The 14,405-nt window shown below is 48.0% G+C and overlaps 1 protein-coding gene across 5 annotated transcripts in view; it reads right to left on the reverse strand.

Moving 5' to 3' along the window:
• The window catches only part of CELSR1 (cadherin EGF LAG seven-pass G-type receptor 1), a 167,923-nt gene extending 154,925 nt beyond the window's left edge, over window positions 1-12,998 (reverse strand). For 4 of the 5 annotated variants that reach the window (XM_032688463.1, XM_032688460.1, XM_032688461.1 and 1 more), the window contains exon 1: window positions 10,195-12,976. In XM_032688463.1, coding sequence (XP_032544354.1) covers window positions 10,195-12,877 — 2,683 coding nt within the window. In that variant the 5' untranslated portion in view covers window positions 12,878-12,976. Of the gene's footprint in view, window positions 1-10,194 lie in introns of all 5 variants that reach the window. The other variant, XM_032688465.1, reaches the window with a different exon arrangement.
• Window positions 12,999-14,405: the final 1,407 nt, after the last annotated feature.

The raw sequence follows: 14,405 nt of genomic DNA on the forward strand, positions 1-14,405 counted from the left end.
AATAATGTCAGGTAGCTTAGTAACCAGGACCTAAAAGTTAACCTGTCTTACCTGACATTCCAAAATAGCTGGTAACAAATCCTTCTCTTTAGCTGGTAACAAATCCTTCTGCAAACACCCTGCAAAACCACCCAGAAGGCACCAGCAGGTTCATGATCTCGAGAAACTGAACTTAAGATGGGATTTAAACTAGCAGGCAATTATCTGCCAGATGGAGAGCTCATCATGCAGAGCACACATTGCTAAATTACACCGCGTCAGTAAAAGGAGGCCAGCACCAGAAATACACCCCATGAAAAGGGAAACTGAGTCAACTGATGGGGTAGTTCAACCCAGTCATTGCTGCCAAGAGACCTTTACTACACGTGTTAGGGCAGTGTTGGCCATCTATAGCTCTGCAGGCACATTGCGGGAAAAGCCACTGGATCCAAGCAACAAGCAGGAACATGTTGATAATTACCAGCAACTCTATCATCATGGCAAACTGCAGTGAGAAAGAGGATTAAACAGTAGGTGAAGATAGGTTGAATTCTGAATATTTAGCAGTGTAATTTAAGCCCGAACCCATGAATCATTCCATAACTGACCCTTTAACCCATCTGGGGGCCACTCCACATAAAAGCAGAACACTTTTACAAATAGTTGAAGTCAGAATACAAAAAAAATCATCTGTGATCAATAGGAAAGTACTCCATGGAAATTCCCAGGGTTCTTGTTTATTTTACCTTTGAGCTCTCAGGGGAGAAGAATTCAGTTCCTGGCTACAACCAGTACTGACCGAGTCCTGACATGGCCTGAATGGTTCGTGATCCAGCTTTTATTATGGCCTAAGCAGCATCCAGCACTTGAGGGGCAGACTGCCCATACCTGCTGCTTGACCGAAATGGAGGTGCTCATGTACACAAACATGAGCCAGAAAGCTGCCTCTCCAGTGCCCTGTAAGTGTGAGCCTGACTCTGTGGCTTATGACACTTACCAAAGAGATGGGAAACCTGAGTCCCACAACACCTTCTGAACCTTATTCGACTCCTTTTTAGTGTATAGCACAGTGAGAGGTCTGACATCAAGGGCTGGAGCCCAGCCCATCTCTGCCCTTGCTGAGTGTCCCAATCACTATGCTGAGTGAAGTGCCCAAGCTGTAGTGGGATGGTATTTCAAGTATTCCCACTTTATAGGACACTTAACTGCCTAAAACAGGATACAGCTGCAGGGAACAGGTACCTATAAGCGAGAGGTGCTTCGGCATTTGATTAGATCTAAGTCCTCTACTAGACCTAAGCTGTGAAAGGTGCCAAATGCCTTTCCCTAGTCATGCTGAGCAGCACCCAAAGTGTCTGGAGGCTGGCAATCATGCTCTGCTAAAACAAGTAATGCACTGGTGTGGGACAGCTTTTACGTGACTTAAACTAAATGCAGGTAACTAAATAAATTTTAAAAATAAAAGTCACAGCTTGGATGTTCAAAGGCCTCCTTTAGAAACAGAGCCAGCACAAACACTGCTGCAAGCACACAAATGAGGGGCTGGGCTGGTTTCTGGAAAGTCCAAAAGTGCTAAGACAGGAATTCAATCCAGTAAGTTCAATGACTTGCTAACATCAGTTTTGAGTAGGGCCAAGGAGTCTACCCTGTAGCTAGTGAAAGGAAAGAGCAAACCCAACCAACCCAACAGTTCTTCGTACTCATGATGTGTGCTCTGGTGGGATGGCAGCTACAGAGAACCACCTTGAGTACACCTGCTTCCAAATTCAACAGCCCCTTGGGATTTAACAGCAAAGACAGACTGCTAGGTGCTGGTCATCATGTCTGTGACACTCAAATCTCAAAACATAGTCCCTGCTTTGCCCCTTTTGGTGGGGTCCAGAAGCTTTTGCTTCTTCCTGAAACTGGACCTAGCCCACAGACTTCATGGTAGGCAGGAGAAGCCATGTTGACAGTGGTTGTTATCAATGGACTCTTCTCCCTCCTTCAAAAAGCACTGAAATATTTTGACCCTATGCATCATTTCCAGAAGTGCTGGAGACCTGATGGAATGTAGCACCTATCACACGTTGGGCAATGGTGTCGAAAACAGAATACTTTCCTTTGTATTTGATAAGCATAACAAGTCTATGTTTATTATGTGGTCCCCTGAGGATTTATTACAGGTTTACAGTTTCATTTATTTGCTTTTTTTGTGCTTGGTAAGTGTAAACACTGGAATAAATACGAAGGTGGTTACAGCTTAGCAGCATTAACGACTTGTTGAAACAAAGTCTGAAAGTTTTTCTTTACAGGAAATCCTATGTTGCTGTCTAAGTGCTTCTTTTTCAAGTGTGAAGATCATCTTTCTGAAGTATTTTAAAATGTTATTTCTTTACTGAATGCCAAATCCCCATAAAAGCATACTTTTCCCCATGATTCACTCAAACTCTTGACAATATTTAAAGTATATCCTAATATTATTCATGGCAAAACATTTTCCTGTTGGCACATTATAGCCTCCCCCATCTTTCCTATCTAGTCTGCTCAGCCTGTTACTACAGGTAGTTTGCTGTAACAGAAATAAGTCCAATCAACCCTACAAAAGGAAACAAACCCTTCCGTTCTGGAACACACATTCGGGGTGGGTTCATCCCACTGAACTTCAGCCACCTAACAACAAGGCAATCAGCCCAAGTCAGTCACTTATGTTCCCTCTTTAATCAGTGGGGTGAGATGGACATTTTCAGTCAACAGCCCTCCTGCTTATCAACCAGTCATGGCTGCAGCTTACATTTGAAGAGATGTAGAGAAATGATCATGGTAGGAGATAAAAATCTGACCAAAAGAGCCAAGCTGTACCTTTGATAATGCTGTTTCAATCCAATGAAATCAATACATTGCAATTCATTCTTAAGGCAAGTGTATGCACCCAGGTCTTACAAATTAAAAAAAAAAAAAAAAAAGTGTTAGGCAAATCTCACCAGATCTCAAAATTTTCCATAAAGATTACATCCTGCCCCTTTTGGAAACTTGTGTTACATCTATAAATAGTTCAGTGTTTTTCAACACTGGAAAAAGAGTTCCACTGGGGTGGGGGAAATAATAATACTGTCATTTGTCACAGAAATACAAACTGGCAAAACTGAATTTAATTAGGTCTGAGATGTTCTTTGTTTCAAATGGACAACCACTGTGAACAAAGCTTTGAAGAACTGAGCCCCAGATCAACTTACTCTGTACTTTGATTTATGCAATCTTTTGTCCAAATAGTCTTAAAAGAAGGAGCAGACAACAAGAAAGTCTATCATTCAGAAAAGACAGCATCATCATGCTTATTTCTTAAATGGCAAAGTAGATGTCGGAGTAGTTGGGAGTACTATTTTACCTAAAAACATCATAAGTCCCACAAAAACCAGGACAGAAAAACTGTAACATGGAAGATTGCCAAAGACTGTCATTAGATCTGATCTGAACACCTTCAGGTCTTCTAACCCTCCCACATTACCTAAAGACTTCCTATAGATATTTTTGGAAATCCCAAAGGAAGCCAAGAGAGATGGTTGCCCAAATCCTGCAACTTAGGTAATACTGAGGTAAGCAGCTAAGTTATGATGTTACCTCAAGCACACAAACATAGTGAGTTTGTCCTCCTAGGGCTTACAAAAGAGAGAGTGCAGGGATGGAGAGCACAGATCTTGTGTCTTGACATTTGATCTTTCCCTTACTCATCCTCCATGCATGAGCATTACAGCTAGAGTTGCCTACGCTGCTAAATATTGTAAAGGTATTTGCATATAGGTTTGAAGAGGTTTCTGCTTCACATTTGCTTGTTTCCTGCCCCAACTTTCAGAGCAGTCACATTTCCAGGGTATTTTTATCAGTCTCACCTGACCCACGAGGGAATTGAGTGGCCCAGTGACATCGCAAGTTGAACCTGCACTACTTATATGTACTCTACAGCTCATTGCTGCCTGTACTCAAAATAACCAGATGAAAGTGAGCTCAACTATGCCAATGTATGTAGCAGCTACACATCTGGCTGAACTGGAACTGCTGCCTTAGGTGTGGTATGCTCTAACGTGCTCCTGGACCAATGTACCCTGAGCACCCAGCCAGCCCAAACACTGGAGACAACCTATCAGCTGCAGGGGTGTCTGACAGACCTGCTGCACACTCCAAGAAGGAGGCAGAAGATCATGGATGAGTCACTCCAAAACTTCCCAGGATGCCAAGATGCTCTTACCAAGATGCTCTGACCAGACTGGTGGAAATGTGAGGATGCCTGGGTTCCCATCCAAGCATCTGCTAAGTGTCTCTCAATCACCGTACAGAAGAGCAGTGAGGACAGTATCTACCTTCACCTAATGTTATACTTCAAAACCTAATATTACATTCCTCAGTTGTGGGATGTCTTAGAAAATCCATTCAGCTCAAAGATGGGAGTCAACAATGGAAGGGAATTCCAAGGTATTAAGTATATATATTGAAGGAAAATGGACTATTCAATGATAAATATAAAGTGAAAAGCTTTATCAGTAGCCAGCCACTTCCTCAGGTAGCGCTTTGGATATTGGAGGTAATGAAGTATAAAATCCCCCTGCATCACATCACCTACTTTCCCCATCACTACTTCTACTGCAGGCTCACTATCATCCTAACAGTGAAACTTAGAAAAATTCCTGTATTCTAAACAAAGGGTTCTTGACAACAATTCAATGTTTATTCTGTATTTGGCAGTTTGCAGCAGGTTCTGCAACCCCAGCCTAAATCTGTTCTGAACTGCAAGGAAACATGTGACAAGAAAAACAGAAGAAGAGAGGATTCTTCTCAACCTGCAAGTGCAGGTCAGAAGTAAGAATACTTCAGTGACTTCTAAGAGTCCCACTTCTAAGAGGAAAGCAAATCACAAGGGAACACAGCAAGGAAATCAATTCTTTAATACACCCTGAAGCTGAAAACTAATCAAAAAATATAAAACAATTACTAATCCAATTAAAAAGATGGTTATTACAACTATCTCCTCATTTGTAAATAATTTGAAAAATCAGGAAAAAAGTTTTCCAGGTAATCCTACCATCATACTTCTCTACATTTAATTTCTTTCTTGTGAGATTTGTTATCAAGTAAAGAACTTTCTCCCTCTCCCATCTCCAGTCTCATTTTTCTTATACCTTCTCCTTGCTACCCTTGTCTCCCTCTTTCCCAGAAATTGCTGAGAAAAGTATCAACGTTTTATTTATTTACAGACAGAAGATATGTTTTATCTCAGTAAAAAAATTACTTTGTCAGTCAGCCGTCCACTAAATATTTCCTCCTCATTGCCATAGATGTTTTCCTGTTTATTGAAACAAAAATACACCACTCCTATGAAATCCAGGGATGAAGCGGAAGGAAGCCCATAGGAAAGCAACAAGGCTGTCACAGCTTTTTATCAGCTGGAACAGATCATCCAGCTAGAAAGGGAAAGTCACATTCCAGCAGGCTGGAGGGACACACATCTAAAATGCATCTTGCATATAGAACAGATTAGAATATAGAACTTTTATGGATGCAATAAAGGATACAGGTAGCCACTGCAGATCCAGGAGCTACCCTGACTTTAAATGATAGTCACTACTCTTGATTTGCTATTTTAGGAAAATAAATGCTAATGTTCAAAATCACTGCTACTAGCTATTATCAGTCATCCTTCACTTCTGCCCCACTTAACACGTCACATAAGGACTGGGGGTACAATCCTGGAGCTAGCCGTAACATGCCATCTTTCTAAACAGGTCCCTCATCATTTTTTCCCAGGCCTCTGCAGCCTTTGAGCCACTGCTTTCTCTCCCCTCGCTGTAGCATGGGATGCATAAGCGAAGTGCAAGTGCCCAAGGTCCCCAGGAATGCCAGTGTGCAAAAGCCATGCAGCCACGGGACAGGCTGAAACATCTCCTTGTACGAGGAAGGAGGAAAGTGAGGATTATCCACCCATCCATTTTTATCATCTCCTAATTGTATAACCCACAGGGATTCCTATCGCAGTTGCCTGCAGGAAGGTGTTTCCCTGGGAAGGAGGCCATGAAGAGCAGTTTGGGTGCTAACTGACCCTTGCTGGTCCTAAAAGCAAGTCCTCAGAGGCAACCAGAAGCACCACTCCCAAAAGAACCAGCCACCCTGCAGATCTGCCCCCAAAAGCATCATCTACCCTGATTCCCAAAGGCAGGGGCACAAGGCTAGGGTGCACCCTGACGCTGCCAAGGTGCCCGGCCCACATCTTGAGTGCCCAGAGATGACCCTGTGCTTACAAGGATGCCTTTCCACTCAATTTTCCTTTTTCCCTTTAATCTCAAATCTTCACATACATTAAGTAATCCCCCTAGTGCCTTGTATCTCAGGCACACCTGTGGCCTCACCTTTATCAGAAGGGCTGCACCAAAGCATTGCATCATCTGTTACATTTGTATTGGAGAAGGCACAGACCTGGAGATTCAGGATCATTAGCATAATGACTTTTAAATTAGAATCATAATGAAGATCCTTTACCAAGCTCTGAGTAAAAATTCCCAAAGTTGATTGCAACACAAACGACCTTATGTTAATTTCTATTTGCTGATAGTCAATAACCTCACTGAATGCCACTGGAGATTAAAAGCTAAAGAAATGTAAAAGACGATACTTGAGCTTGTATGCCCTCAAAAATGCTTGGGTGTCTATCCCTCACTGTCTGAGGTGCACCACCTTCCCAAAATTGTATATTGTATGTTGCATAATGATATTTTACATTTTTGTAAATTACATTATTGGACCACTCAAAAGGTGTAGCATCCAATCAGGTTGGGCTTTGTCTGCACTGTTGATTTAGGCTGGGTTCCCAGAGGAGTTTGCACACACATCTATTGTATCCCACTGAGCTGTCGCTGATGATAAGTGGGACTACTTATGGCAGCACAGCCAAGCAGGTGCCAGCAGCGTTTGCAATGTGATACCCAGGAAAACTTGTGCAACATTTGTGCAAAGCTGAGGTTCCTACCAGCCTTTATCCCAGCCCTGGCGGGTACTGCAGTATAATTTGCACAAGCAAATGTAATGTGACTCGAGCAATGTTTTACTCATTTTTTGATCAAATAAATCCCAACTTAACATTCTTGTGAACAACAAGTAATCGTATTTAACCATCCTGTCAGTTTACACCATGTATTTATTAATAACACTAAGAAATCGCAGACTGATCGACTCTCGACCACCTGTTTTAGAAGCCCAGCGTAAGATCTTGGAAAGCAAGGGCAGGATTTCAGTAGGGTCCAGATTTCACCCCAGCTGTTGAAACAATAACAATGACACAATGTGCAGGCATGGGAATATAAGGCCAAGCTCTGCCTTTCTGTAGGAAGGCCTTGAAGGTTCACCAGAGAAACGAGAATGTGCCTTTTTAATGAACGATTGGAGCACCTGTGGATTACTTTCATGCAAAAAGGGTCCGGTTTGTTTACTCAGACAGCTCTGCACAGACACCCAGAGAAATTCACTTCAAAAGAGACTGACTTCAAAAGCTCCTTCCCAATCCAAAGCAAAATGCTAATATACACACCACCCACACTCCTCCCTCCTCCGCCTGGGTTGTTTCCTGACTGGCTGTGGGGGCACAGCCAACAGGTATCCCAATGGGTACCACAGCACCAGGGCAAGGGCAGAACCACACACGCCCCGAGCCTGCCCCAGCAGCCCACCATCCCATGGAACTTCTGACAGTGCTGACATGAAACTTCTGATGGTTTTATGAAGCCTATTAGCTCCATTTGCTTGGTCTTCATGATTCTTAAATTTTGTTTATATGCAGAAGGAAATGCTTATTTGAATAATCCCCAAGTCAAATGAAAGACTGATACGTGGGTTTAGCCACGTATCAGTGTCTCAAATTCAATTGTGTAGCACTGCACACATTCACCTGCTTCTGCAGCATCACACATTGCTAGTTGGAAGTAAGATTTTTATAGCACCAGTGTTACTTCCGACTCATATACAGATCAAATTCCCCAAGTTCATAAAGAGTTCTAGTCCTTCCCTGACCTAAGAGCAGCTGTGAGTAGGGAGGACTTTGGGTTTGTCTGGGTTGAGAGGTTAATGGCTACTGCATAGACACATTTTTTTTCAGTTAACTGACAGGTCAGTTTAGCAGATGATTTGCAGGTGTTTTGCAACACTTAGAGATAACCCTGTGGAGTACTTCTGTCTGAGCTTCTTCTCTGTCTCTTTTCTTTTTTTAAACTGCATCAGATAAACCAGAGAAAGCAGGCAGGTGAGACTTTCATGGACTAATCACACAACGCCAAACCCTGCCCCTTCAATTTCCACATGGCAAACTTCTCCAAAAAAAAGGTCAAATGTATTGTCAAAGTTATTTTAAAATCTTAGCCATAAAAAGCTTTTAACTTTACAAATATCTCAAGATACACAGAGGACAGTACCATTTTGATGAACATCACAGCAGAGTTTCAAAATTCACACTTGCACAAAACATGAAAATTATGATGGAATTACCAATCTTCTGCATAAGAAAACAGCTCTTCATTCCTACCTGAGACTTCACCCGCTTCAACTGCATATATTATTACACTGAGAAAGGAATAGTTCATGTCACCTAGTTTTCTGTTCTAAACATATGATTCACCTCGTCTAATGAAACAACTTTTCCAAGCTTTGTGCTCCCAGATGAATTCTTATCTTCTGCTACTAGATAAAGAGCTACTGGTTGAAACAGACAGTGACCATGCAATCACCTGTACCTTAATCCAAATGTTTTTCTTCAAGGTCACAAGCCTAATGTCTATTTTTCCTGCAAGTCCTCACAGAACATAGAAACAGCATTTATGAGCTACCTTACCACATAAGCTGCCCCCCAGCATTTTGGAAGAACCAGAAGTGGCTTGTCAGGAGATACACTGCAGCAAAATCAGTCAGCTCAGTCAATATCAATTTTATTTTTCTGAAGCAAAAAGGACCTCAAGCCCATAAGCACAAGGGAGAGTGCAGTTCACTCTTCCGAGGCCTTGCTGCACGCTGTGGCTACTTACAGTAAAACAAGCACTGCTGGGATTATGCCACAGTTTGATTATTATTTTTCTAAATAGAACCATCCAAAAAGAAGCATTTCCCCAAGTGTCATGTTATCTACCTAGTACTTTGAGCTTTTTTTTCTTTCCAAAAATAACACAAATATTAGTTTTAGTTTGCAGAGAGAGGCAGCAAGGAACATATCTGGTTAAACCTTTGAAAGTCAACAGAAATATGGGATCAAGTCCACTGTAAACTTTATAGAGTGTCACCTGCAGAGGAAATTACTCATTGCATGATTGATGCCACAATTAGAGGCATAAAAAGTAATTCCATGATAAACAAGCAACTGAGCAGAAAAGGAATAATATCCTAAGAGCATGTGCTCAGATAAAAGTATATACTGGATGATACCGAACAATCTTCACACACACAGAAACACAAATTCTTCAACGAAATTAACAACACAGTATCGCTTCATCTCCCCTCTTCTCCCTCTCCGCAAGAGCCCTGATTTTGGGGTTGCATTTGGCCAGTATCTGCCCCTAGTACTACTAAAACAACTCCAGTGCAATTAGCCGTGTTACACAGCTATCACACAGCCATAACTCATTGCTTTCAGAGCTGCCATTTCCCATAGGAGTGCGGGCCAGCAATGCCAACTAGCACAGTTCCACCAATGTCACATCCATCCAGGCCACATCAGATCTGGCCCGAGGTCTAAGGATCTTCCAGCCAAACCTCCGGGTACACACAAGGGAGTAAATGTGTTTTGTTGCTGAAAAAGCAAACATATCAAATGTCAACTTTTTTTTTAGATGCAAAAAAAGAGGGAGGGGAGATGGCATTAGAGATGGTATTCTCTACATCTCTGCAAGTTACATCATTTACTACCTTTATGGAACCACATCAGAAAAGCTGCAGCCAAGGTACCCCCTCAGCTGAGGGAGTATGTACCCTGCCACGCACACTTGTATTTATCTACCCTTGTGATCCATGTTTACTAAACAACTTCAATGGACCACTTCAATCCACAGCACATGGGCTTGATACATTTTTGTGGCTCCTCTCCAAAACTTTCACATATTAACTGCTGCTTCAGGAAACCAAAAGCTGCACACTAATCTGCAAGTGGGTTATTTCTGCCCATGCCCCCATACTGGTCTGACAGCAGAATAACGTGCTCAAACGCTTGCTTACCTGAGACTGACACTTTCATAAGGGCTTCCAGGGGTCTGTTGTTATCCAGATCGCGACTGAGTTTGAGTTCCCCAGTGGCAGAGTCCAAAAGGAGCAAGTTTAATTCATTGCCTTGCACAAAGGTGTAAGCCAAGCTGTCAGACACATCGGGATCATGAGCTGGGATCTTGCCAATCACGCCAGAGGGAAAGCTGTTGGACTTGTTGGTCACATAGTTATTGAAGAGGATCTGGAAGTCCTGCAGCACAGGTGGGTTATCATTCTGGTCCAGGAGGCGGATGTGCACTGTTGCTCGGCTCACAAGAGGGGCTGAAGTGGCCTGCACCACAATAACATACTCTGTCCGGCTCTCATAATCCAGGTCCATTAGGGCTGTGAGGTCTCCATTGAGCAAGTCTAGTTGGAAGACCTCAGGGATGTTCCCCTCTACAATCTGGTACATGATTTGTGCATTGGTCCCCTCGTCAGGATCAGCTGCACTGATCCGTGCTACAATAGAGCCCACGGGGCTGTTCTCCTCCACAAAGATGTCAAATTCATCCTTCTCAAAGACAGGGGGGTTGTCGTTGATGTCCAGCACAGTCACCTGGATATCCACAGAGGCTTTCAGTGGTGGGCTGCCCCTGTCCACAGCAAAGGCCCGCAGGCTGTAGACGGCCACGTTCTCACGGTCCAGCTTGCGCAGTGTGCGTATCACTCCAGAAGTGGGTTCAATGTAGAAGTCTCCATCTCCATCGTCACCACCTTGGAATGTGTAGAGAAGACGTCCATTGAGGCCTGAGTCACGGTCGGTGGCAGACAGCTGCAGGACACTGGTGGAGAGTGGCACATCCTCAAAAACCGAGCCTTGGTAGCGGTCGCGCAGGAAGCGGGGTGCATTGTCATTGGCATCCAGGATGAGGATCTCAACATACGTGGTGTCTGATTTCTGTGGGATGCCATTGTCATGGGCTGTAATGGCCAACGTGTAGGAGGCCTGGTCCTCATAGTCCAGCTCCATCAAGGTGGTGATGGTGCCTGTGTCAGGGTCAATGCGGAACTGGGGGATGTTATCGTCCAAAATATAAGTGATTCTTGCGTTCTCCCCCGTGTCTTCATCAGTGGCACTGATGGTGACAATGGAGGTGCCAATGGGCTTGTCCTCGCTGACACTCACTGTGTAGTGGGAGCTCTGGAAGACTGGGCGATGTGTGTTGGCATCTGTGACATTGATGAAGACCTGGACAGTGTCAAAGCGAGTGCCATCAGAAGCAGTGACTGTGAGCACATACTGCCTTTCTTGCTTGTAATCCAGGGGCAAGGCCAATGTGATCAGCCCCCCTCCACTCTGACTGGTGATGGCAAAACGGTTCCTGGTGTTGCCACTGGTGATCTGGTAAGTTACAACGCTGTTAACATCTCTGTCCACTGCCGTCAGGGTCAGGACACTGCTGCCCACAGCTGCATCCTCGTTCAGTCTGAGGTGATACACCTTTTCCGTGAAGGTGGGGTTGTTGTCGTTCACATCCAGGACAGTGATGGACACACTGGCTGAGGAAGTCATGACTGGTATGCCATGGTCCCTGGCCTCCACCCCAAAGTGATAGTTCTCCACAGTCTCTCGGTCCAGCTCTGCAGCCACAGTGATCCACCCTGTGCTGTTGTTGATTTGAAAAGGGAATGCAGAGTCACCTGTTATGGGGGCACCTCCGGTGGATGGTGCCATCTCTATGAGTTTGTACTCCAAGCGGGCATTTTCTCCAGAGTCAGCATCTACAGCCTGGATGTGCAGCACCGAGTAGCCCAGCGGAACATTCTCCAGCACTGTAGCCTGGAATGGAGTGCTCACAAAGATGGGGGCATTGTCATTCACGTCCACAACCTGCACTGACACCATGCCACTGGAGTTAATCAAAGGAGGTCTGCCCCCATCCTGGGCTTTGATACGGAGTGTGTACTCCCGAATAGTCTCGTAATCCAGAGGGTTGATCAGGTCGATGGCACCAGAGAAAGAGTGAATATAGAACTGGCCTTTCAGGTTGCCACTCACAATGCTGTAGTGCACCTGGGCATTGCTGCCCCGGTCCCGATCTGTGGCCTGTACCTGCAGTATCTGGCTGTTCACTGGGGCATCCTCTGGTACCTGGACCAGGTAGCGCTTCTCACTGAACTGAGGGTAGTTGTCATTCTCATCCTCTACAGTGATGTGCACCATAGCCGTGGCACTGCGTGGTCCTGGATCCTTGCCCTGGTCATTGGCTTCCACCACCAGGTGGTACTCAGAGACCTCCTCACGGTCCACTGGGGCTCGAGTCCTCACAACCCCGGAACGTGGGTCAATCTCAAAGACCCCATCACCAGCTCCTGGCTCCAGCAGGCGGTAAAGCATGTTGGCGTTGGCTGGGGCATCACCATCAGTGGCGCGAATAGTCAGCACCTCGTAACCCACCTCCAGGTTCTCTCGGATGCTTTCCCGGTACTCAGGCTGCTCAAACACTGGTTCGTGGTCATTGGTGTCACTCACGGTCACTGTCAGGTAGGTGGTGGCCGAGCGGCGACGTGGGGAACCGTGGTCGGAGGCGGTCACCTTCAGCACGTGGGTGTCTTTCGTCTCCCGGTCCAGGCTGCGGGCAGTGACCACACTGCCTGTCTCGGTGTCGATGGAGAAGTAGTCGTTGGAGCGCTCGTCAAAGAGCGCCTCCATGGAGTACGCCAGCCTGCCGGCTTCCCCCTCGTCGGGGTCCTGGGCCCGCAGCACGATGACCGCCGTGCCGGCCGGCTCGTTCTCGGGGATGGAGACCTGGTAGCTGGGCAGCTGGAACTGCGGGGGGCTGTTGAGGCTCCGCACCCGCCGCGCTCCCCGCCGCCCGCCGCCCTCCCCGCCCGGCAGCGAGGCGCAGCCGGCGGCGGCCCCGCGGAGCTCGTTGGCCGCCCGGTGCCGGGCGCGGCGCGGGCAGGGGCCGCTGCCGCCGCGGGGCCCGCGGGGCTCGGCGGGCGGAGCGCGGCGCGGCGCGGTCCCCGCCGCCCTCAGGCGCCCGGCGGGCGGCAGCGCCGGAGGCTCGGCGGCGGCGGGGCGCCTCGCGGCCCCCGCGGGCAGGTGGAGCGGCGGGGCGGCGCGGGGCGGCCGCGGGTCCCCGCCGCCCGCTGATGCCAGGGCGCAGAGCAACGCGGCCCAGGACACGCAGGCTGCGGCGGACAGCAGCCGCGGCATCTCCGGAGCTCAGCGGGCAGCGGGGCCGGGCAGCGGGCTGCCGCACAATCCATCCACCCGCCGGGTCGCCCGCCCGCCCGCATCCATCAGCCGCCGCCCCGGCCCCCCCGCCGCCCTCGCCGCCCGGGCACCACCGGCCCCGAGCCCCGCGCCCCGTCCCGGTCCGTGGGCAGCGGGCTGGAGAGCTCCAACTTTTCCACCTTAAACTTTGAAGTGAGTTCAAAATGGCTCCTCTCCTCCTCCTCCTCCCGCCGCCGCTCCCCAGAGAGCGATTAGCATAAACCTGCTGCTCCTCTCCTTCGCCAGAAAGGAAAAAAGAAAATCAAGCACCGCGGTCCCCCCCGCAGTGGGGCCGGTCCGCGAGCGACGCGGGCCCGCGTGGCTGCGCGACACGGCAGAGCCGCCGCGCCTCGTCCGTCCCGTCCCTTCCTGTCCTGTCCCGTCCCGTCCCGCTCCAGCCTCCCGGCTCAGCTCGGCTCCGCTGAGCAGCGCAGGCTGCGCGGAGCGCGGCGGGCGCTGCCCGGGGCGGGGTTTCCTGCCGGCCCCGCCCGGCCCCTCCCGGGCGGCGGCAGCGGGGGCCGGGCCGAGTTCGGCCCCGCGGGGCTCCCGCTCCGCCGCCCGGCGCCTCTCGGCGGCCGGGGGAGCCGCCCGCCCCGGCGGAGCAGGTATCGCCTCGGCGGCCCCGCTGCCCCCCGCGAACGGCGCTCCGCGGGACGGGAGCCGCGGGAAGGCGCGGGCGGCGACTCGCGGCCGCTTCCCCACGCAGCAGCCACCTGTCGTCTCCGACCCGTCGTCCAGAACAAAGTTAAACCGAATTTTATTTTAACTTATTTTCTTAAATTCTCGCTATGGAGGGCGGAGAGGGGAAGTGAAATTACTTTCCAGGGCAAAGTGAACATCGTGTGGGGACCTGAGGTGGGGCTGCCGGTACCCTGACGCAGGATCTGCTGCCGCGCTCACGCCTTGCTCTGAACCACGCAAAGGAGCCGGTAGGATCTGGAGCCCTGAGTTAAAGATTTCT

Source organism: Chiroxiphia lanceolata, chromosome 5, assembly GCF_009829145.1.
Source record: "Chiroxiphia lanceolata isolate bChiLan1 chromosome 5, bChiLan1.pri, whole genome shotgun sequence".
NCBI classification, from domain to species: Eukaryota; Metazoa; Chordata; class Aves; order Passeriformes; family Pipridae; genus Chiroxiphia; species Chiroxiphia lanceolata.